This window comes from Garra rufa, chromosome 19, assembly GCF_049309525.1.
Source record: "Garra rufa chromosome 19, GarRuf1.0, whole genome shotgun sequence".
Taxonomy (NCBI): Eukaryota; Metazoa; Chordata; class Actinopteri; order Cypriniformes; family Cyprinidae; genus Garra; species Garra rufa.
The window spans coordinates 40,233,201-40,259,906 of record NC_133379.1 but is presented as its reverse complement, the minus strand read 5'-3'; the positions used below and the strand labels follow the sequence as shown (position 1 = coordinate 40,259,906).

Genomic DNA, 26,706 nt, shown 5'->3' with positions numbered 1-26,706 from the left:
GACCCATGCAATGTATTTTTGGCTATTGCTACAAATATACCCCAGCGACTTAAGACTGGTTTTGTGGTCCAGGGTCACATATGCATTGCTAAGATCTTTAAAGGTGATTTTCTCAGTATTTAGATTTTTTTGCACCCCCAGATTTTGTATTTCTTACTGGTTTTGTGGTCCAGGGTAACAAATAGTATATTATCAGTGTAAAATATCACGTGTTTTTGTGAGATTCATCCTTATAGCTTAAAGTCTCTCCACAAACAAACACACACACACGAGTTGAGAAAATGAAAATCAAAGCTAATTTTGAGTGAATGTAGATGTGAAATGCAAACCCTTTGGTTTTCTCTTTAGTCGACAATCAAATGTAAGGTTGGACTGGAGCACAGAAAGCCTTTTTTCCTGACGTTTGGCTCTTTGGATGAACAGATGGTTGCGTTTTTGACTCGGTCTGGAGCCGGTAAGCAGCGTGTCTCTCCTCCCGTTGCCCTTCGGAATGATTTTCTCCTCTTAAAAAGTTGGCTCGTGGCGCGTCCCGACCGTCGCCCCGCGTTCCCACCCCGTTCCCTCCCTCTCCGTCCGGGATCACGCTTTGGTACAAGTGCTGGAGGTGGACGACGTGTTGCCCGGACTGCCCTCGTCCAGCCATTTGTCCAGGCTTCGTCTGCGGGCGTTCATGAAGAAGTTGCTGACAGTGTTCAGTTCCAGACCCAGCTGCTGCGAGATGGTCAGCTGCATCTCTTTGGACGGACGCTTGTTCTCCTTAAAGATGGCCAGAAGCGTTCGCCGCTGCAGGTCTGTGAAAACCAGCCGTGATTTCTTTGGTGTATTGCTCCTGTCTTTGCTCGGGTCCTGCTCTTTTCTTTTGCACGCTTCGGGGGTTTCGTTTGTTGGAAAGGAGACACAAGAGAAAGAGAAGAAACACGTTAGAATCAATCACGCATAGATTCATGCATTTAACAAATACTAAAACATTTAATGCAGGGTTTGAACCTACAGCCTGACAATTACAAAAAAGAAAAATAATCAAGTGACAGAAAGAACAGTTAGAGAGTGTTATTTACATTTAACACTTTCAGTGTTATCATAGTATTTATTAACATTTTGTAAAATAATTAATTTTTACATTTTCAGTTTTCATTTTCAAGTTTTAGTGGTTTTTTGTGCTTTTGTTTTTTTTCTATTTAGCATTAATTTACTTGTATTTAAGTTTTAGTAATTTTGTTATGTGCACATAAAAAAAACAAGAAAAAACAAAAACTAATAAACATGCTTTTGTCATTTTTATTAGTTTTTGTTTTTTACTTAGTTTATTTTATTTTATTTACATTTTAGGTTTAGTAATTGTGTTTTGTACTTTAGTTAATTTTAATTAAATTTAGCTTCAATTAAATTTTACATCAGTTTTAGTTTTAGTAATATAATAATAAAATATATATATATATATATATATATACACACACACACACACACACACACACACATTTTATAGTAGTATACAATTTTTTTATTATAATTGTTTTAGTAATTTTGTTATTTGCTTTTGTCATTTTTTGTTTTTTAGTAATTTTATTTTATTTTATTTTATTTCAGTTTTAGGTTTATTAATTGTGTTTTGTCACTTTTATTTTTAAAATGATTTCTAAGATACATTTACCTTAAATTAAATTTTATATCAGTTTCAGTTTTAGTAATATAATAATGTAGTAAAATAATATATTTTTTAATAATATATAGTATATATTTTTTAATAATTCCATTTATTGGTTTATTTTTTAGTCATTGTGTTGCTTTTGTAAATTTTTTATTGTAATCTCTTTATATATTTAGCTTTAGTTTATTTTTTATTTCAGTGTTAGTATTATTATGAGTATTTGATGTTTTTAATTTAGGTTTTTTATGTCTAATTTACTTTAATTTACTCGTTTTTGTTTTAGTAATGTTAGTACTTAAAGTTGAAGTTTTTTTTCATCTAAAATTCATATTTGTTCATTTACGTTTTGTTTTAATTAATGAGCTAATATAGAATAACATAGAATAAACACACTGGCATTGGAGCAAACCTCTTCAACTGTGTTTTAACAGATTATTATTCAGGAATCGGGACTCAAACTGTGTAACATCTGAACTGAGATCAGCGTGTCTGACAGGAAAGCTGTAAATGATTTGAGGAAGCTAAAGATCCTCTCCAGGTAATTGCTTCTGCGACCACTAAGATTCCCAGAGTAATTCACTCCTGTTCACTCGGAGCTGCTTGCTTTATATTTAGGGTCTTTTATCACAAGAGACCAAAAACACATGATCCCTGATAATTACCAGATAAACCAGAGCAAGAACCAGACTGATCTACACTGACAGCATCAACAAATCAACAACAAACACCACAGAAATATATAGAGAAAGGCTAGGGATTACACTCTTTTTGCAGCATGTACTGTATACAGTGTGCTTGATAGATCCGGATCAACAACATTTGTCAAAATGTTCAGTATGCAAAAGCACATAAGCACATACTGTACAAAATGCAATGCAATAGAATAAAATAAAGCATTAAAATTATGCATTAAAAATTAACCAGAGATCTCTATCTTGACACATATTTAATTAGACAGCTAAATTTTCTTTTTCTTTTTACACAAAACTGAATTAAAATGCAATAAAATTCAATGCAACAAAACAAAACAAAACAAAACAAAACAAAACAAAAAACAATGATGCATTAAAAAAAGACATTAACCAGATCCATTATTGAGACATTATTTAAATAGTCAGATAAAGGTTGTTTTTTCATACACAAAAATGAATAAAAATGCATATATGTGCAATAAAAAAACACCTCTTTCTTGGCACAATTTTTAATTACTAAAGCTTCTGATTTAACAACACAAAACTGAATTAAAATTAAAATGCCAAAAAAGTAATGCAATCAAATAAAATCAAATATAAAATAATAAAATAAAATAAAATGCATTCAAATTATCAGTCTCACATTACATTAGGTGGCCTTAACTACTATGTACTTACATTTAAATTAATAATTTGTTACAATGTACTTATTGTCTTTATTATCTTTTTCAAAAACCTACATGTAATTACATTTGTATTTAATTTATGTAATTACTACGGTTGACTCATCCCTTACAACCTAACCCACCTTTAAACCTACCCAAACCACCAAACCTGTCTCTAACCTTACCCATATCCCACCTTAATAGAAGCAAAAGTGTTTTGCAATGCAAAATGACCACATTAAGTACATTGTATTTATTTTTTGATGTAAGTACATAATAGTTAAGGCCACCTCATATAAAGTGTGACCAAATTATCCATTAAAAAAATTACAAATGAACCAGATCTCTATCTTGACACATATTTAATTAGACAGCTAAATTTTCTTTTTCTTTTCACACAAAACTGAATTAAAATGCAATAAAAAGACAATGCAATAATAACAATGTATTATACAATGTTATGTAATGCAATGCCATGCAATGCAATGCAATAAAATAATGCATTAAAAACGACAAATTAACCAGATATCTCAATGTAATTCAATGTAATGCAATGCAATGAAATAAAATAAAATTATGCATTAAAATGACAAATTAACCAGAGATCTCTACCTTGACACATATTTAATTAGACAGCTAAATGTTCTTTTTCTTTTTGCAAAAAAACTGAATTAAAATGCAATTAAAAGAAAAGCAATGCAATGCAATGCAATCAAATAAAAATAATTGCTTAATGCATTAAAAGTGACAAATTAACCAGATCCCCTTCTTGACACAAATCTGAATTAAAATGCAAAACAATAAAATAAAACTGATGCATTAAAAATGATGCATTAACCAGATCTTTTTTTTTTTTTTGACACATTTAAATAGTCAGATAAGGGTTGTTTATGCACAAAACTGAATAAAAATAAAAGGCTGTGCAACAAAATAAAAATTGTGCATTAAAAACTATGCATTAAAATGATGAACAAAGATCTTTTTCTTGGCACAATTTAATTACTAAAGTTGATTTTTGTAACACAAACCTGAATTAAAATGCAAAATAAATATACCCGAATTCTGAGATAATAAATGCAAGCCACGTATAATTAAATATGCAATGAGATGCATGTAACAACAACTGGCATATTACTGTTTGAATAATGTATCATTTCTTATTGCCTACTGTTTCACATTGTATTTCTAAAAATAATAGGCAGTAAATAGTGCACAATAATTGTAGAGTAAGCACTAAGCTAGTATTTCATTGTAGACACAGACTCAGTGGTAAATACAGCAATTAAAACATGACTTATGTGTAGCATCATACTCTATAATGCAACGCTATAATTTGTGTTGGTCTATAATAAAGCACTTTATATATTACTAAAGAAGTCAATCAATTTAAAACAGCTTTGCTTACAGTATATCTGTATGATACAGTTTATCACAGCCTCGGGCTGAATTTCTTATTAATGTGTATGAAAGTGTTTCTACAGTTTTAATGATTGTGGATTTTGCTGAGCTGTGTGTGAGTCTGTTGTGCTGATCTCAGGAAACGCTGCTAAAGCTGAAGACATCACACAGATGTAATGCAAAACACATTGAAAACTATGATGAAAAACTAGAAATATAACAGCAGACTGTCTTACAATATATTTTAACCCAGGTGTGTCTACAAATCTTTCACCTTTCAAAGGACAAATATTTGTTATCTTACAGCCCAACAAAAGTTTTCATCTTAAAATGACGTTTTAAAATTGTAGACGATGTGGAAATTAATCTTAAAAAAAATCTACATTTTAACAGTAAAAGGCTAAAAAAGGAAATGGTTTAAATATGAGAAAATAGGTTAACAGTATAAGTTAACCAAAAGTAAGTAAAATTTATTTTATTTTATTATTTTATTTTATTGTGGTAGTCAGTATATTATAAAATGTACCAAAGGTACTTTAGTAATTAATTTTAGAATTTGTTTTTTATTTTTTATTATTTTTGTTTAATTGACGTTTGATCCATAAAATCTAAAATCATTTAAAAATGCAATTTTTTATTTAAATATATCATTTAAATTTGATATTTTGTTAATATTTAATTTTTAAAAATATATTCAAACTGTTTTTTATAAATATAGCATCTATTACACTTTAATATATAATTTATATATTTATATATATATATTATTTAATTTGTTGTTGTTGTTTTTTTCAAACAATTAAGATTTAAGAATTAAAATCTTTTCCTTGACACAATTCAATTACGAAAACTTCTGATATTTAACACAAAACTGAATTAAAATGCAAAATAAATTATCTTGATAATATATTATAAAAGGTACTAAACAGATTTTAGTTTTTTATCATTTTTATTTTTAATTATTTTTGTTTAATTAAAGTTCAAACCCATAAAATCAAAAATTATTTTAAAATGCTTTTTTTTATTTAGAATTTACATTTTTTAAATATTTAATTTCTAAAAATATATTCAAACTGTTTTTTTTATAAATATACCATATATTACTTTTAAAATATCTCTATTTTGACATATTATTTAATTAATTTAATTAGTTTTTTGTTAAACAAAATTAAATAAAAAATGTAATGCAATAAAATAAAAATGCATTAAAATGATTAATTCAGGTATTTTTTGTGACACAAAAGCTTCTGAATTAAAATGCATGAAAAAGAATGCATTAAATTGTGCATTTTGTCCAAAGGTGAATGAAAATCATGAAAGATCATACTGCTTCTGCCACAAATCTGCACTTGAAAAATCACATGCAACAACTCAACAACACTAATTATGAACTAAAACATATTTTGTATCTGCAAAGAGCATAAAATGAACACCATTTGTACCAGCACTACATATGTGTGTGTGTGTGTGTGTGTGTGTGTGTGTGTGTGTGTGTGTGTGTGTCAAGATTTGATTTGATTACTTCTCCGAATTAAGTATGCACAACTGAGCCTGGGCCAGATCAATAGAAATCAGGTTAAGAGCTCAATTGAGTACAAAACTATTATGTAAGAGGAAACTACGGTGTAAATAAAGGCGGACACACACACGCCAGTGTGGTTTTACACAGTGTGTGTGAGTTTTCACTTCTGCTGCATTCACACCCTCATTACCAGACTTGCTTCACACACACACACACACACACACACACACACACAAACACACACACAGAGCTCAGACCCATTTGTCATAAAATTAAGGCGGCAGCATGCCAAGTGTAAAGAGTGCGAAAAAACGCAGGTCTTGCACTCAGGCAGAAGAAGTTGCTGAGCGCTGCAGACAGACGTCCAAGAGACTTGCGTGTGTAAAAACGACAAAGCCCTCGTCGGCCCCCTATCACAGCGCGCTTAAACTAAATATTTGATAAAGACAAATGCACAGCAATATTTCCACACTTTGCATGTATAATTGATGCAGAAACAATGGCAGCAGAAATGCAGGACTGAGTGTTTAGGGATCTCAAACTCAGACAGACTTCAGCGCTTTATCCTCAACTACCGTTAACCCATTCAAACTCAGATTACATTTTGTTCATCCTATTTTGCAAACATGGGAATGGTTCATTTGATAATTTTGTAAACATTATGAGAATGTTATCTTTTATCTTTTTGCAAACATTAAGGGAACGTTACATTTTAAATGTTGCAAAAATTAAGGGAACGTTACATTTTGTCATTTTGTATACATTAAGGGAACGTTACATTTTAAATGTTGCAAACATTAAGGGAACGTTACATTTTAAATGTTGCAAACATTAAGGGAAAGTTACATTTGATCATTTTGCAAACATTAAGGGAACGTTACATTTTCAATTTTGTAAACATTATGGGAATGTTATGTTTTGTCATTTTTCAAACATTAAGGAATGTTACATTTTAAATGTTGCAAAAATTAAGGGAACGTTACATTTTAAATGTTGCAAACATTAAGGGAACATTACATTTTGTCATTTTGTATACATTAAGGGAACGTTATATTTTAAATGTTGCAAACATTAAGGGAACTTTACATTTGATAATTTTGCAAACTTAAGGGAACATTACATTTTAAATCTTGCAAACATTAAGGGAAAGTTATGTTTTGTCATTTTTCTAACATTAGGGAAATGTTACATTTTATAATTTATAAACATTAAGTGAACGTTACATTTTATCATTGTTGGAAACTTTACGTTTTCTCATTTAGTAAACATTTTAGGAATGTTACATTTGATCATTGTGTAAACATTATGGGAAAGTTACATTTTACATGTTGCAAACATTAAGGGAATGTTACATTTGATTATTCTTTAAACTTTTTTGAAACGCTACCTTTTAAATTTTGCAATTTTTATCATTAACATTTTGTAAACATGGGAATGTTACATTTTAACTTTTGCATACATTAAGGGAACATTACATTTTATCATTTTGCAAACATTATGGGAATTTTACGGTTCATCATTTTGTAAACATACAGGAATCATACATTTTTATTATTTTGTAAACATGTGATCGTTACATCTTATAATTTTGTAAACATTATGGGAACGTTACTTTTGTTTTGTGGATGTTCTGAAAGCATAAATAATGTTATTAAAGACCAGACAACTTTAAACAAACATTCTATTAATGTTACAGGAGGAACCTTGCCAGAAAGTGAGAACTGACCATTTACATTTCTAAATAAGCTATAACAGAAATGCCAGCTAGTTTGAAAGACCTTTTGTCCTACGGCTGTCTACTTGTGCTAATGCACAGACTAGATGCACTATTCTCACAATTCTGACCATTTAATTAGTTATGCAGGCAAATGTAAGAATGAATTCTTGTAAGAATCATCTGTTGTCGTCATCATGTAAACAATCACAGTTGCATATCATTATGATGTGTAAGATATCAGGTTTCCTTCAGGGTTGTGTTGAAATGATTTCAGTCCAGCACAGACACACACAGAGTGTTTGATCAGCAGTAGATGGCGCTGTTCCCCCATCAGCCCCACAGTAACACGAGCAGCGTGCGCCATTCCACCCAAAGCCTCCATTACTGATGCTCCTCTAGCAAAACATCAGCCGTTTAATGTGCAAAACCTACAAACTACAGTCTGTCTGCTTATTTTAAGCTCTGTGGTTTTGCTAAAAGTACCCCATTTAGCTACCGGTCTTAATCTTTAGCAGTTTCCATAATTTCTGCAGGTTAGACATCACATAATAAGTGCAGGGTTAACAGGATACGTGTTTTTTTCTCTCATATCTAGAAAGCAATTTTGTATTGGAACATTGGAATTTAGTCAGAACAAATCCTGAAGGAATACATACAGGATTCGAGGAATTGGAATACATAATTTGAAATAAATCCTCAAGGATCCTAATAGGATCAATAAGAATCCTATAAGAAGCAAATAAGATCCTGCTGGATAAACCCAACACTTTTGCTTCAGTAAAATCCTATTTAGGATTAGGATCCTTTAGGATAATGATACAAGGTTATATTAGCAGTCAAATGATTCTTACTCATTAATATAGGATTTCTATCCTTAAGGACTGGATTCAAATTATGACGGAAAGAAAAAATCCATAAGCATTCCAATGCCGCGCTATTTTCATTTTTAGAAATTAATTCATCTTAAATTGGGGAATATTTTCCTCAGCTGACAGGGAATCTTCTCAGAAAGTTTTGGAACAAACAAACCTTCTTCCAGTAACATTAATAGAATATTGTTCCCAAACATTAGCACAAAACATTTTTTATACTTAAGTCATGGAATGTTTTTTTTTTTCTGAAATGTTTTATTAAATGTTCAACTAGAATTTTTAAAATGTAACAGAACAGTCAAAACTAATGTTCCCATAATGATAAAATGGAATGTTCTGTCATTGTTTGCTTAACCAAGAAAAAACGTTTTTAAAACATGTTGTTCAGAGAACATTTAGGGGGGAAAAAAATTCTATAACTAAATGAGAATGATAGCAAAACATTCTTAGAACATCTGTTAGCACAAAAACATTATACATTATATTAGTATTTATTTGCATGTTTATTATAACGTGTTTTAAATGTATCTATTCGCTTGAGGATGTTCAGAGAACATTTAAATGTAACACTTCCATAATGTTACAAAGTGATAAAACGGAATGTTCCTTCAACATATGCATAACCAAGAAAAAACGTTTTCAAACATTCAAATAACTGGACATTTTGAAAATTCAGAAACGCAGTTTTCATAACTTAATGCGAATGCAAGCACAAAAAAATTTGTACATCATTCATGGAACATTTTTTCCTGAAATATTTTAGCTAACATTCTTAAATTTAATGTTTGGAGAACATTCAAAATTAATGTTCCAATAGTGTTTGCAAAATAATAAAATTAAATGTTCCCTCAATGTTCGCTTAACCTAGAAAAACTTTTTTTAAACATAAAAAAAAAAAAAAAAAAAATTATATATATATATATATATATATAATATATTTATATATATATATATATATATATATATATATATATATATATATAAATAACCATTTCCATAGCTTAATGAGAATGTCTGCACAAAAACATTATACATGGATTTATTATTTTTATTTTTTTTACATGTTAGTTGGACGTTCGACTAACATTTTCTAAATGTAACTAATTGTTTCAGGATGTTCAGAAAACATTCAAAAGTAACATTTCCAAAATGACAAAATGGAATGTTCCCTTAACATTCACATAACACTCAGAAATTATTCATAACTTAATGCAAACATTAGCAAAACATAATTAGAACATATTTAATATTTTTTCTGACTGTCAGCACAAAAACATTTATATTTCTTTTTCTAAAGCATTTTAGCTAGTTACATTTTAAATGTAACTAACATTTACAGAAAAAAGAAAAAAAATAAATAGACGTTTTGAGTCTTCAGAGAATAATTTTAAGAAAAATGTCAGCACAAAATATTCATAGAATGCAAAAACATCGTCTTTTTTGAGCTATGAAAATATTTTAGAACTCAAGAATGTTTTTTAAACATTTTTGTTGGATGTTCAACTAACATTTTTTTTAATGTAACTTGTTTCTGTTTAGAGAACATTCAAAAGTAACATTTCCATAAGGTTTCAAAATAATGAACTAGAAAATGGAACATTCGCATAACCAAGGAATAATGTTTAAAAACTAAACATTTTGAACATTCAGAGGTAATGTTTTCACAACTGAAAAGGAACGTTAGCATAGCATTCTTCTTTTTTGTTAGCTGGGTCAGTTGTCTTTGTAGTGCACGAGGCAGCTGTACTTTCTCCTTTTGTTCTCTCTAGTAAAATAAAGGATCAATGTTTACTTCCTAAACCAAGATCTCTTTACGAGGCCCTGATGGCTTTCTGTTCAGTGCTGCTCTGGATAAAAGCTCCAGACTGCTGCTTTTGTGGAGCAGTGAATTTCCCCGTCATCATTTGGTATTCTGCTTACTGCGGCCGAAAGAATCACACACACACACACACACACACACACACATGCACAGAGACGCAATCTCAGCCGTCAATGGGCGTCCACGCAACACTGACTCCATCAAGACGGGTTCTCATGGCGCTTTACAGTGCGATCAAAAAAGCAATTATATTATTCAAAGGGATTTACCATTTCCGTGGTGGGAGAGGGGTGTCAACTTTGGGCTTTTCTAAAAGGGGTAGAGTTCAATCAATCTGATCAATACCTCAGGTTTCCCTGGCCTTTCATCAAACGGGTAAGAGCAGCTCTCACACCGCTGGTTTATCTTTCCTTGCTGGCAAATGTAAATCAATGTGTGTGAGAGGAAACGTCCAGTGGAACGGTCCTATCCACACCGCCATCGTTCGCTCATATCTGAACGCTTTCCACCTTGCCCTGAAAGGCCCGGCCGTATGAAATCGATCAGTTCTTGCCTGGATTGAGTATCAGCTTACACCTTCAGTAATTAATGAGGAACCCAAAGACCATCTGACCTATATATATTAAATCTGGATGCAGTGGAATTTTATTTGAAGTATAAAATTATCTAAAGGAATGCTGATGATGGTTAATGAAAAAAATTGGAAATGCAACATAAAAATCAAAAATCTAAATTCTTTTCAATTCCACTGGATGGATTGAATTTACGGAAAAACTAAAAAAAAAATTTCCTTTTCATGCAAATGCATTGAGAAGGTTACAAAACAAAAACAATAGTAAATAAACTCAAATGTATAATAGAATATGCATCAAAATTTGGAAACAATATTGAAGAAAATGAAATAAAAATATAGTAAGATTATCTAGATTTTCCGAAATTTAGAGAATAAATGAATTAGAATAAATACTGGATTCTTTTTGGATTCTTTATGGATTTTGTGTGTAATAAATAGAAATTGGGTAAGAACATATATTAGCTGGTATTTGGCCATATTGAGGCTATTGGCATAAGCCAAAAAAACTTTTTTTGTGCAAATTTTGAGCAATTATAATAATATTATTATTATATATGTGACTCCGGATCACAAAACCAGCCATAAGGGTCAATTTTATGAAATTGAGATTTTTACATCGTCTGAAATCTGAATAGATAAGAATTGCTCATAGAATATGTATCATAATTTGGAAACAATATATATATAAAAAAATAAATAAAAATATACTAAGATCATCTAGATGAATTAGAATAAAAATAGCATTTTATTTATGTATAGTTTGGTAAGATAGGACAATATTTGGCTGAGATACTATTTGAAAATCTGGAATCTGAGGGTGCAAAAAATCTAAATATTGAGAAAATCTTCTTTAAAGTTGTCAAAATGAAGTTCCTAGCAATGCATATTACTAATCAAAAATTAAGTTTTGATATATTTACACTAGGAAACTTACAAAATATTTTCATGGAACATGATCTTTACTTAATATCCTAATGATTTTTGGCATAAAAGAAAAATCAATAACTTTTACCCATACAGTACAATGTATTGTTGGCTACTGCTACAAACATACCTGTGCTACTTAAGACTGGTTTTGTGGTCCAGGCTCACATATATCAATGTTTTGGCTACTGATAAACCCAAAAAATCCAAATTCCATTAGAATTCCTAAAAGATTTTTTGACCTTTAAATGTATTTAGAATCACTGATATAACATAAAAAACAAAGAAAAACCCTTCTGAGCAGCAGAAACACACACGTTAAAACATATTAACATTACCAACAGCCCATACGGCCCACATGACATCAGCAAATAAAGAAAATCTTTTTAAAGTTAGAGCAAACCATTATATTTTACTGCAATAACATGCACTGATGAATGATTGACTATAAAACCTTATAGTCATGCATTAAGATAGTAAATTTCACATCACATTCAGTAGTTTTACTCTGCTGGTTCTCTCGGTACATTATGTGCCATGACTTCACAAAAAACAAACCGCTGTCTGATCACCACTGAATTATACATGCGGATGCTGCTGAAGCTCGTTTCTGAAGACAAAAGCAAAAAACCTTGAGATAAGATGGTTTGCGTGATCTTGAAAATGCAAGAAAAATCCATACTGAGAATTAGTGATTGACCAAAACAGGTTGAGTGTAGCTATCTAAAGAGATTTACACAAAATTTATGAATTTGAACACTTATTTTACCATATTTGCACAAAATGTATTGACTAGGCAGTCGGCAGATTTTATAAATCTAAAACCATTAAAACATTCTGTTACTTAAAACACTCTGAGATTCAATGAAATAAAAGTGTATTCAATTAAATTTGTTTAAAAACTTAAAACTTGATGCAATTTTATTTCAGCAGGTTGCCAAATAAAAAAGCAAAATAACAAAAATTTTAAGTAAATATAAAAATAAAAACTAAAATAACTACTAATAACCTAAAAAATACACGCCAATTAATCAGCCTGGTTAATATTGCTCTATCAACGTTTGCTCTAAAAACTAGTAAATGTCTGAAACTACTTTAAATAAAAATTGCAAATCCCTACTCTTTGTTAAAAGCGAAGGCACTTGTAATGCCATTTACAAAATCGTTAAATTTCCAGTCACATGCTTACAGTCATCAGATTTACATGAGAGGGAAAAAGCGAGAGATACAGTACAAAGAAAGAGAGGGAGACGAGAGCGAGGGGGGGGGGCGGTGGGTGACATCAGATCAATATTTCGCCACAAAACACGATCATTAATGATGTTTTCACTTGTTCGCTGAAACCTCCCCATAACAGATGAGAGAAAATCACTCTTTTTTTAATTCGTCTAGTGTTTCATACTCTCACAGTCGTGTGATCTCTCGTGCGAACGCCGGGCCGCTCAAATGCTTCCGATCTCAGTATCAACCATTTTCTAAGCATACGCTCTTCTGGAAGTGGCCTGTGTGTGTGTGTGTGTGTGTGTGTGTGTGTGTGTGAGTGTGTGTTAGAGCGAGAGGACTTGCTAAATGCATTATGCTGTAGTCTTGCACTTAGCTGTGTCATTCTGTGCATGTGCGGATATCCTTAATGTGGAGGCCGGACACCTCGCCGAGAGATGGAGGAGGGGAAGGAAAAAGAAACTAAGAGAGAACATAGTCATGTGTTCTCTGCAGTGGATCATCTTGCTTTGGCCAGAACTAAATACAGTAACCCCAAAATCATTTGTTCACATGCATAATGCTTATAAATATATCAAGCATGTGCATGTCCGAAATACTGTAGGATCTTTTCTAAAGTAAATGTCTTTATTAACTTGTGTTTTGGTAAATTTAGAACTATTGTTTCATTATTTCAAACCATACTGTTAAGTATTTTGCTTGCAAAGTGTGTTTGTGCATCATTCTTAACAAATAAACAACGCTTGCTGTGACATTTGGACAATTTTAAGGCAATAGGGTAAAAATTCTACCAGGCAGATTATAAAGACTTTAAGACCAGTTGATTAATCACAGTACATTAAGACAACTGTTTTGTATTACAAGTTTCTGATATGTTATGTTTAAATAAGCAAGCAAGGCATTATGTAATTAAAATTGCATTGATTTGTATTGAATAACAGAAAATTTAATAAAACAGTGGGTAAAGCCAGGTTCAAAATTCTTTCATTTTGTTAACATATTAGACGTGAAGGTTTTTATAGAGAGGATTTTGGATCTCTTTTCATCACTCAATAAACCAGGAAAACACATTTTTGTCATGTTTTTAGGAGTAAAATGTTATAGAAATCAAAGCAAATAATATATGAGCAAACCCCTCAGTAAAAACATTCAGAATATAGAGAGAAATAAAACTGCTAAGTTTTGTGTATGTAAGTGCTACTGAAGTGGAGAAAGAAACTCAAGGTTTTGAAAAATATGCATTTTCACCATGTTTTTAGGTATAAAATGTTATTTAAAGCAGTATGAATGATATAAAAACAAACCCCTAGGTAAAAACCTTCAGAATACAGAGAAGAATAAAACTGCTAAGTTTGGTGTATGTAAGTATTGCTGAAGTAGAGAAAAAACTCACACGGTCTTTAAAGATACGCATTTTACCATGTTTTTAAGAATAAAATGTTATATAAACCAGTGCAATTGATATATAAACAAACCCCTCAGTAAAAATCTTCAGAATACAGAGAAGAATAAAACTGCTAAGTTTGGTGTATGTAAGTATTGCTGAAGTAGAGAAAAAACTCACACGGTCTTTAAAGATACGCATTTTACCATGTTTTTAAGAATAAAATGTTATATAAACCAGTGCAATTGATATATAAACAAACCCCTCAGTAAAAATCTTCAGAATACAGAGAAGAATAAAACTGCTAAGTTTGGTGTATGTAAGTATTGCTGAAGTAGAGAAAAAACTCACACGGTCTTTAAAGATACGCATTTTACCATGTTTTTAAGAATAAACTGTTATATAAACCAGTGCAATTGATATATAAACAAACCCCTCAGTAAAAATCTTCAGAATACAGAGAAGAATAAAACTGCTAAGTTTGGTGTATGTAAGTATTGCTGAAGTAGAGAAAAAACTCACACGGTCTTTAAAGATACGCATTTTACCATGTTTTTAAGAATAAAATGTTATATAAACCAGTGCAATTGATATATAAACAAACCCCTCAGTAAAAATCTTCAGAATACAGAGAAGAATAAAACTGCTAAGTTTGGTGTATGTAAGTATTGCTGAAGTAGAGAAAAAACTCACACGGTCTTTAAAGATACGCATTTTACCATGTTTTTAAGAATAAAATGTTATATAAACCAGTGCAATTGATATATAAACAAACCCCTCAGTAAAAATCTTCAGAATACAGAGAAGAATAAAACTGCTAAGTTTGGTGTATGTAAGTATTGCTGAAGTAGAGAAAAAACTCGCACGGTCTTTAAAGATACGCATTTTACCATGTTTTTAAGAATGAAATGTTATATAAACCAGTGCAATTGATATATAAACAAACCCCTCAGTAAAAATCTTCAGAATATAGAGAAGAATAAAACTGCTAAGTTTGGCGTATGTAAGTATTGCTGAAGTAGAGAAAAAACTCACACAGTCTTTAAAGATATGCATTTTACCATGTTTAGGAATAAAATGTTGTATAAATCATTGCAACTGATATATAAAAAAAAATCCTTCAGTAAAAATCTTCAGAATACAGAGAAGCCAGTACAATTAATATATAAATAAACCCCAGAGTAAAAATCTTAAGAATATAGAGAGGAATAAAATTGCTAAGTTTGGTGTATGTTAGTTTTTGCTGAAGTGGAAAAAAAAAACTCTCACAGTCTTTAAAGATACATATTTTAACATGCTTTTAAGAATGGAATGTTATATAAACCAGTGTAATTGATATATAAACAAAACACTCAGTAAAAAATCTTCAGAATATAGAGAGGAATAAAACCCTAAGTTTTAGTGTATGTAAGTTCTGTTAAAGTTGAGAAAAAAACTTTTAAGATATGTACTAAAATTGAAATCTACAAATGCAAATTGGTAACATGTAATACAATTTATTTTTGAAATTTATATTTTAGATGTTTTTTTCCAATAGTCTGAAAGAAAAACCATCCAAAGTCTCAAAAATGACCAATGCATGAAAAAAACAATTGTTTTGTCTGTAGTGTCCTTAAGTGAGACTCCAGACTCAACTTCTTTTTAGTCTCCAGCCACTTTCAGGTTCACTGTATCTCTTGATCTCCATGAGGAACAAAACAAATGTTCCCTGATCAAGTGAATAAGAGGTCAGAGTTCATCTGGGTCTGAAATGATGACATCAGTGGTTCAAAGGTTTGTTGCCAGACAGAAACATCAGCACACTGATAGAGCCAATCAGAACACTCACAAACAATGTGTTGAAACAATGCACACTTGTCAAAAACATCAGTCAACAATCCAATCAGCTTCACAAAAACACTAAATGCTTACAAATGCACAAAAGTGCCACAGATAAATAAGCAACGGTGATTACTTAAATAGGTATTTTTGTTATCTGTATCTTTGTCTGGAAAGAAACAACCTGTTCTAAAAGCACACAAACCCTGATTGCATCACATCCTAAAATGGAAACTCTGTCATCCTTTATACAACCTTCATGCAGGTCCAAACCCATAAGATGCTTTAACCTTAAAAGTAGATATTTAAGCAGCTAATTTCCATACTAATAGACATTTAAATAACATACATCATACAATTACTTCATGTTTCAAGGCTTTCAGGAGCTTGATAGATATGGCTATGAACTGCTGTATGCAAAAGAGTTGCATCAAGATTCAGGATTTATAATTTTGCATTAAAAAATATTCCTTAAGTTGCAAAGCTGAAGTCATGGGTTTGATTCCCAAGGAATGCAATGCAATGATCTGTCAAATGCATAAACATAAATGTACAAAATAATAGCAGACAGTTTTGGAAAGACATGTAGGTGAATAAATGATGGCAGAGTTTGTTACCTATCCCACTGACAAAAGCTCAATTTAAAAGAACATAAGACCCAACTGTAAATAATGGCTGTGTTTTATTACGTAAGCTCTTATCAGCTTCTAGAAAAGCAAACATGAACCTCTCTTTCCTCATAGCTGAAGTTAAAAGTGATTCTTTTAGCAAGCCACAGCATGTAAGAGATATAATGGTGTGTAAACTAAAGAATAAACTTTGTACACGTTTTACATAAAATAAACTTTATCATGCTGCAAAAACAAGTTAATCTACATCATTCATCTGTGGATCACTAACATGAAACCAAACAGTCCAGACTGCTGGAACACACGTATAAAACCAAAATAAAAAGAAAAACTGACGGACAAATGATTCCCCTATAGACTCGCTCCATAAAAACTTGTTTTCGTTTACTGACAGCAGCATCACGGGCCGTTTTGTGGGGCTGAGAGACCAAAAACTTTGCCCTTTGCTCAGGCCGGTGCTGACGGCGATCCCCCAATCACGAGACATTTCAGCCTGACACAGAGATAATCACATCAACTTCACCTCAAAACAAAAAAACAACCTGCAACTGCATGAATGCACGCTTCAGTGATCTGTGCTAGAAGATATATACGAGGAGGAACATACATACTGTGAGATGCAAAAGTCCAGTTTTAAGATTTTAAAGACTTCAAAACAAGGCAATTTGATGATTAATGAAGTATTTTTCCAACTAATCACAACTTTTTATTAAAATTACTATGCTGGTATAATTTGCAATGACAAATGTGACCCTGGACCACAAAACCAGTCTTAAGTAGCATGGTAATAATTTGTAGCAAAAGCCAAAAAAAAAAAAAAAAAAAAAACATTGTATGGGCCAAAATTATCGATGTCACGCCAAAAATAATTAGGATATTAAGTATCATGTTCCTTGAAGATATTTTGCCAATTTTCTACCATAAATATATAAAAACTTGATTTTTGATTAATACACTGGGAAAAAAAATTAATTGAATTTACTATTTTTTTTAAGGGTAAGTGGTTGCAATCAATTTATTTTAGCTGCATTTAAGGAAAAATTGTTGACAGTTAAAATTTTGTTTATTTAAATGCAGCAAAAATAAATTGATTGCAACAACTTACCTTAAAAATGTTGGTAATTCAATGAATCATTTTTTTCAGTGTAATATGCATTGCTAAGAACTTGATTTGGACAACTTTAAAAGATGATTTTCTCAATATTTAGATTTATTTGCACCCTCAGATTTCAGTTTTTCAAATAGTTGTATCTCAGCTAAATATTGTCCAATCCTAACAAACCATACATAAATGAAAAGCTTATTTACTCAGATTTCAGATGATGTACGAATCTCAATTTCCAAAAATTGACCCTTATAACCGTTTTTGTGACCCAGGGTCACAAATCTTGAATTACTTTAGAATTTAGAAGCATTTTCAGACTATTAGACCTAACTGTACAGAATATCAGCTGAATTTGCCTGGACTGATTGCAACGACTACATGAAGTATGTGGAAATAATAAAGACTTACACAATCAAAGTTACTCTTTTGTGTATTTGAAATGTTCTGAATTGTTCAGAGGCCTATAGATGAGTGAAGTACATAAAATATATACATAAAAAACAAAACCATTGATTATTATTGTCTCTGGAACATGCAAGTTAAAATAAAAAAACAGATGCATGTGAGTTTGTAAACCACATTTAAACATATTCAAAGGCCTCTAACGGAAGTTTCAGTCCCTAATTTAGATGATTTCATTTGAATTAATTTATTTAATTCTAGAATATTTAAGAAAGCACTGGTAACACTTTGCAATAAGGTCTCATTAGTTAATGCACTAACAAACAATAATTCTGAACATTTATTAAGCTTTTTTAAATGTTTGTTAATAAAAACACATCTTGTGCATGTTAGTTTCCAGTGCACTAAACTAAACTAAAAAAAAGCAAGTATTTGTAAATTCAAACGAAGTGCTACAGATGTGTTGTTCACTATTAGTTAACTAATGAAAGCTTATTGTAAAGTGTCACTGCATGATCTTAACAATATAACAGGCGATGCTGGGTTTTTCATAATATAATGCTAGGACATCTTCCATGAGATTGGATTAGCCTGTTTTCTGTATCAAAAACAGCTTGACCACAATAACAAGAGTATCTGATAAAGCAGTCGGGCCAATCATATTTCTGCCGGGATTATTTCACTCTCTTGGCCCGTGTTACACACTTATTGGGTTGAGAAGAGAATCTCATCACTAAAAGGTCCCTCAAAGCACCGCAAAGCCATTATAATTATCAGACGCCGTCCTCTCTGGAGCCGCGAGGCGCGGACTTCGTGTGAAGGTCACCGGGCGCATCCTTTTAACGCCGGCCTCCTCCAGTCCACACAGAGCCGGGATGATTAAACATCCTGCTAAAATCCGCTGGAAAACATCAACGCTCGGTTATGCGTTGAGTTCGCGTCTCATCGGCTTTAATGATCCTTTTAAACAAGCGCGGCGAGCGCGGCTCAGAATAGCCCGCCAGGAGTCTTTTTAGCGCGGAGTCAGTCGGCTTTCTGGGAACGTTCCTCCAGCGTCAGCTTTACTGGAACAAGTCCGGATCGGGTTCCAGATCAATGCGAACTGGGTGCACACGTTTATGTTATTGTTGCCAGCATTAATGCCCTTTTAATCTTTAAGAGATTACCCGCATCGATCCGCCGTCGTTCAGCAACACATATTTGTTTTAAAAAAGTGACATAACTCTCACACACATTACTGAACGACAGGACGGAAATAAACAGCAGCTATGACCTGGGTTTTTGATCTCTTTGTCCTGGTCCTGCCCTTTGACAAGTCCACCAAACAACACACTGACAATATTATGCACGATTGGCCTGGAATTTAAAATAAGATACTTTTGCTAATTATAGCCTTTGTTTTGCATCTTTACTATCACTTTATATTCAAATCTTACATCATTCATTCATTTTACTGTACACAACCTCATTGTGACTTCAACTAGATATTCTAACTAGTCACTGGCCGATATATCATTTGGACGTTACAAAATTATGATGTGCAATTGCTATTTTTAAGAGAAGTTCATATTATGCAATAAAAAAAATCTGAATTTCATAATGATTCACTTATAGCATTTATCTTTTACATCTGTGTTTATCGGCCATCTTATTCTCTAGATATCGGTATCGCATTGGCCATTGAAAACCGATATTGGTTGACCACTTATTCTACCAATATAATATGCAGTGGTGTTAAAATGTCTCGGACAACATTGAAAATTTGGGATTTTTTCATGCAAACATGGAAATAAATGATCAATTGCAGTGGTTTCCAAAATATAAACATAAAAATAAACAATTTACAGTCTTGTGCAAATGTCTCAGACCACATTAAATATTTTTTCATGCAAAAAATAAAAATGAATAAAAATGTTAAACACATTGAAAATGTACTATTATTTTATGCAAATATGGAAATAAATAATAACATACAGTAGTGTTCAGGTGTCTGAGACCTGGAAATAAATAATAATTTACAGATCTGAGACCACATTGAAAATTTTGAATTTTTTCATGCAAATGTAGAAAAAATGCTTTACAGTGGTTTTCCGAAATACAATATTTTTACATATCAGAGATTTTTGAAATTGAAAATGAAGACTTTTTTTTTGCAAACCTGGAAATAAATGATCAATTGCAGTTGTTTCCAAAATCTTAAGATTTTTTTTTTTTTTTTGGAATACAAGATTATATATGCTAATTTACAGTGGAAAATTCACAGTGAAAATTCAGATTTTTTTATGCAAACATAAAAATAAACAATTTACAGTCGTGTCCAAATGTTTCAGACCACATTAAATATTTTTTCATTCAAAAAATAAAAATTAATAAAAATATTAAACACATTGAAAATTTACTATTATTTTATGCAAATATGGAAATAAATAATAACATACAGTAGTGTTCAGGTGTCTGAGACCTGGAAATAAATAATAATTTACAGATCTGAGACCACATTGAAAATTTTGGATTTTTTCATGCAAATGTAGAATTTTTTTTTTACAGTGGTTTTCCGAAATACAATATTATATAAATGCTAATACAGTTGTGTCCAAATATCAGAGATTTTTGAAATTGAAAATGAAGACTTTTTTTTGCAAACATGCAAATAAATGATAATTTACAGTGGTGTACAGATGTCTGAGACCACATTAATTATTGGTGTTTTTTTAAATGCAAAATTAAAAAAAATTAATAAAAATATAGAGTGGTGACAAAATGTCTAACACCATTGAAAATGTACTATTTTTTTTTTCATTTAAATACTGAAATAAATAAAAACATATGGTAGTGTTTAGCTGTCTGAAACCTAGAAAGAAATAAAGGAAAATTTATTTAAATAAATTTATTTAATTAAATTTATAGACCACATTGAAAATTTTGGATTTTTTCATACAAACGTGGATACAAATGATAATTTACAGTGGTTTTCCGAATGCTTAAGATTTTTTTTAAATACAAGATTATATAGATACTTATACAGAGATTTTTGTCTTTGGAAAAAATTTAAAATTCAGACTTTACGCAAACATGCAAATAAACAATAATTTACAGTGGTGTCCAACTGTCTGAGACCACATTAATTATTTGGGGGTTTTTATGCAAAATTAAAAATAAATAAAAATATACAGTGGTGACCGAATGTCTGACACCACATTGAAAATGTAAAATTTTTTCATGCAAATACGGAAATAATAATAGCATACAGTAGTGTTCAGGTGTCTGAAACCTGGAAATAGATCATTTACAGATCTGAGAACTGGATTTTTTAATGCAAATGTGGAAATAAATGATAATTTACAATTTTTTCCGAATACTCAAGATTTTTTTTTATACAAAATTATATAAATACTAATTTACAGTTGTGTCCAATATCTAAGACTACATTAACAACTTTTTTTTATGCAAACATGGCAATAATTTACAATGGTGTCCGAATGTCCCAGACCATATATTTCTCATGCAACATTTAAATAAATAAAAATATACTGTGGTGACCAAATGTCTGGCAAATTATAATTTACTGTGGTTTCCAAATGCTTAGGATCACATTAAAATATGTGATTTTTCAATACAAGCTGGGAAAAGACAATAATTTACAGTGGTGTCCAAATGTCCAAATTTGATGACCAACCTTAAATATTTGGAATTTTTTCATGCAAAATTAAAAATAAATAAAAATATACAGTGGTGACCAAACATCTGAGACAACATTGAAAATATATTTTTTCTCATGCAAATACAAAAAAAAAATTAATATTACTCAGCAGTGTTCAGATGCCCTAAAAGAATTAAAATATGGATTTTTTTTCATGCAAACCTGAATTAAATAATACTTTACAATGGTGTTCAAATATCTTAGACCACATTAAAAATGTAGCTTTCCTTGCAAACCTGTAAATAAATATTCTTTTTACAGTGGTGTCCAAACGTCTGAGACCATACTGAAAATGTGGGATGTTTTTCCACACAAACCAGTGAATAAATAGTTTTTAGATATTAAATAATGCAAATAACTTAAAATAATGAAAACATATCATTGCAACATTTCTAGGATCATTTACATGATTTAATTTTAATTAATATAATTTAATGTCTAGAACATTAAAGAAAGCATAATCTGTATATGTTTTAAAACATTACTCTTTTTTAATGTTAGTAAAAATAAGTTTTTGTTTATGTTAGTTCACAGTGTGAACTATCATTAACTACTGTTAAAAAAAAACCATGCAAACTAGTAAATAAATATTGCTTTACAATGGTAATGTTTGACATCCTCCTGAAAATATGTTTTTCTTCGTGCAAACTTGTAAATAAAGAGTTTTTAGATAATAAAACTGCAAATGATGTGAAAATGAAGAAATATTTCATTTGTTGTTGCAATATTCCTAGGATCAAATGTCAGTAAATGAGTGTCATTGATCACGTGACTCTTTGTACAGATGGTCAGATTTGCTGAAGATGCTCAAGATGCTCTTTCATGATCAAGCTTTGTTGCTCATTCTGTTGTCATTTTAACTTTTTACTCAGATTGTTAATATACTTAAATTAAATTACAAAAATGCAAGTGCTCTCATACTTTCAGACCCCATTGTATATCTAAAGATATTTCATATCATCCCTGTCCGTCTTCAATTGGAAAGCGAAACACTCATTCCAGAAGCCCAAATCAGGAGAGACGTCTCTCCGAATGCAGTCTGGCATGGGTTGGAGGTATATTTATCCATCTCCAGCGCTCTTATTTACGGGCCGGGACCCCTGTGTTTCTCCAGCACCGGCTCTTTTTCAATCTCCTCTGTCCTGACTCGTATAACAGCGCTTGTCCCCTTTGATCATTTACTTAATAAAGTTGTTTGTCGGCGGCGGACAGCACAGGCCGAGGTTCGTCTCGATGGCTGATTGCCTGTGCCGTGTGACTGGAATGAGGTCCAGTCAGACGTCACGTTTGATTTGACTAAATTAATAGTGCAAAGACAGGCTCGTTTTCTCCGGTGACATCAGGCACCTGCACTACGATGCTTAAAGAAGACGAATAAGTCATTAAATCTCTATGTAGCTTCAGGTATGGGGTTCAAAACTAATTTTTACATTACATTTTAGATTAAACCAATCATTGTAAATGACATTATCAACATTTACGTGAAACGTTTAATAGTAATTTAGACTTTTAAAAGTGCAAAAAGATCAGGATTTAACTAGAACAAGCGAGAAAATCTCATCTGTACAAAGAGTCACATTTTCAACGACACTCAATAACTTACATTTGATTACTTGCCTAAAAATAGACATATTTCTTAGCATAACTACTTTTTGATTGAAATTTTCGTAAATAGAACATTTTATATTTTGTTTAAAAATCACTGTTGTCTTTGGTGATTTTTGGATTTGTTTATCATGTGTTTAGCATTACATTATGCTGATTAAAATGCAAGAATTTACAAATTTACCTCAAAACTAAAGATTCTTTCCTGGCTTCATTAATGGTTCCATGAAATACCTCTAAACGTTTTTCACACTATTTGAAATGGTTCTTTTGAGAGAACTAACAGTTCTTGGAGGAACCACGAGTGTAGCTCTGAGTCAACATTTACATGCATGAAATGCAAGCATGAAAACAAAACAGCCAGCCATTCTCTCCAGATCAGACATTTCTGATGCCACGACGTGCAACTCCTCTAGCAGCCTATTTTTGCTTTATTATTTGCGTCTCTTCTCCTTTCCAAAACGCTGAACAAAAGGCAGGTGCCGGGCTGCACATCTCTGCCTGTTTAACCCAAGACAAGGTGACGTTTTGTGCGTTGAGCTGAGGGTCACGCAGAGATTTCTATCAATAATTCATCGAGCCGCTGCAGCCTCTGTTCTTCTTTTCAATTCCCCTGCAGATCACATAATACCTTCCCCCCAACCCAAAGCCATCTGTGAGACCAGAGCCCTGCAGGGAAACAGCATTAAAGCGCCTACGCCAACATCTCAAAGCACACTTCTGTTTAAAATCACATTCTTGATGAAAGAAAACGCATTTGTTTGCTTGACACAACTGTTCATATAGTGCATTAGCCGAACGCATCATATTAAAAAAAAATCAATGATGGTATGTTTTGATAAAGATGCTGGTGTTTTGGTATGCGCTCAAACACATGCTCTTTTGTTGACACTCAGATGCATTGCAATTTAAGCAAAATACACACAGTTTGTGTGCTTTTCTAAAGCAGAAGTTAATGCACAGGCTTGTGCCTGTGTTGCACAATGCATGAGGCATCAGAGCTGTCCATTATTTCAGTGAATAATTGTGCATCACCCTACAAATTAAAAATCAATACGCACAAAGCTTTTATTTTAATGCACTGATAGGATGCTATTCAACAACACGACACCGTCTCTGACACCTCGAACGCCAAAAACTACACTCAAGCTGAAAATTCAAGTCTTGCTTTTTCTTCAGCCGAACAAAGGAAAAAGGGGGTCCTGCACCGCCCATCGCTAGAGGGGGCAACAAGCCTGATGTAGAGGGGCAGGAGGGGAATAACAGTCCAGTAATTACCAACACATCCCTATTCAGCACCCCTCTGAAAAGCTTTTCTTTCACCGACAGAAGCAGCTCTTCCAGAGCATGCACTTTTGACATTTCAAATGTAAATAAACAATCTTGGTGCGATACATTGTTTCACTCTGGATGTTTAAATTTAAAAGCGCGTTTGCGCATCAGTTGCAAGCACGAACTCTGAAGCCTAAAGGGACACAACAGAAGATGTTCAAAAGCAGATACCTTGTCTTACCTGCAAGCCGAAGGGCCGACATCCTCTGAAACTCGGGCTCCTGTAACCACTTCCACATGCGGCGAAACGTCTCGCGGCCGGACTTGAGTTTACTCCAGGGTTTGGGGTTCCGCAGCAAGTCGGAAAGGGTGCCCTGCGAGCGGCACAGCACCCGCTGCGCGAAGATGGCCTGCGGGATGCTGTAGCGCTTGAGCTCGGCCGTGATGCGCTGCGCCACTTCCTTGGTGTTGATCTCTTCGAGCTGACCCGAGCCGGAGCCCGGCGCTCCGGAGGAGGAGGAGGAGGAGAGCGGTCTGTCCCGGTTGGAAGCCAACACGGGCCCGTGGGATTGAGGGTGGCCCGGGTGCCCGCCGTGGTGCATCCCGTTGAGGTGCGGCATCATGCCCGCCGCGGGGCCACCGAGGCCTCGGGAGAGGTGCTGGTCCCCTCTGGCCAGCATGGCAGTGTGCGCGTCGAAGTTGGAGCTGAGCATCTTGTCGTGGCTATGCGCGCCGTAGTTGTGGAGCGTCTGCTGCGCGTTGTGGATGGAGCCCAGGCCGTTGCCCAGAGGGGACAAGCTTTGCCCCATCCCGCTCATGTCTTTGTGGTAGGGACTGTAGAGGTTGTTCATGGCTGGTAGAGTCCTCTCGTCCCGCATGAGAGTGAAGCTGCCGCTCACGTTCCCAGAGAGACGCTGGTGGTGGTGATGGTGGTGGTGTGGATGGTGGAATTTGTCGGACACGGTGGAAATCGGCGGCAGCGGTTGCAGAGGGGTCAGCGTGGTGTAGGTGCCGCTCATCCCAGGCGGGGATGTGTCGCACGGCATGCTCATGGCGTGATGGAGCGGTAGCGACAGCTCGGGACGGTACTCTCCTCCGCCGCCAACGCCAACCCCGCCGCCGCCGCCGTCCAGAATCGAAGCCATGCTGGAGACCATCGCGGAGCGCGACGGCGCCACGGTCAGATCCTGGTGTATCCGTAACGAAGCCCCCGGGTTGCGGTTGTGATGGGGGCTGTGGCTGCTCATCAAGTCCTGCTCATGGCTTATTCCACCGTGTAGGCTGCCAATGTCCATTGTCATCTCTGGGTTCATGGCGTACGCATCCAAATCCTTGGCCAGGCATCGATAGGCGTTATAGGCAGTCTTCATTCAGTCCATTGATTTATGTCCAGCTTTGTGCCAGGGATGGGTTTCTCTCCGTATTTGTTTTTACTTTTTTTTTTACCTCTCTCTCCTAAGGCCTCTCGGTTTTTTTTTTAATCCTTTTTTAATAAATAAAAAACACCGATCTCTATCAGACGGGCCAGTGCTGATTTCTCCCCATGTCCGAGCCCTCTACTCCTCCTGCGTCTTCTGTTTGGGCAGCTGTAGGTGTTCGGGGTGGGCTTGCTCCGCGCGCACCCGACCCTGCTGAAAGGGGAGGAGAATTCGCCTTGATTGACGCGCCAACTGTCCAATTGCATTCCTCGCCAGCGCGCGCCTGGCCAATCGCTGACGCTTCAAGCGAGGTCGTTCAGA

General features: G+C 33.3%; 1 protein-coding gene across 1 annotated transcript; it reads right to left on the bottom strand.

The window, feature by feature from the left end:
• Nucleotides 1-579: 579 nt before the first annotated feature.
• LOC141292927 (one cut domain family member 2-like) lies at nt 580-26,337 on the bottom strand. The gene is made up of 2 exons (XM_073824977.1): nt 25,209-26,337; nt 580-866 (listed from the first exon to the last, which is right to left on the bottom strand). The coding sequence occupies exons 1-2, from the start codon at nt 26,335-26,337 to the stop codon at nt 580-582; spliced, it is 1,416 nt and encodes a 471-aa protein (XP_073681078.1).
• Between the last annotated feature and the right edge of the window lie 369 nt (nt 26,338-26,706).

Excerpts from the sequence above, each read along its gene's own strand:
- LOC141292927 (XM_073824977.1), bottom strand. The coding sequence starts at position 26,337 with ATGAAGACTGCCTATAACGCCTATCGATGCCTGGCCAAGGATTTGGAT. Across the intron at positions 867-25,208 it reads GTCGGCCCTTCGGCTTGCAG|CGTGCAAAAGAAAAGAGCAG; the intron begins GTAAGACAAGGT and ends AAACCCCCGAAG.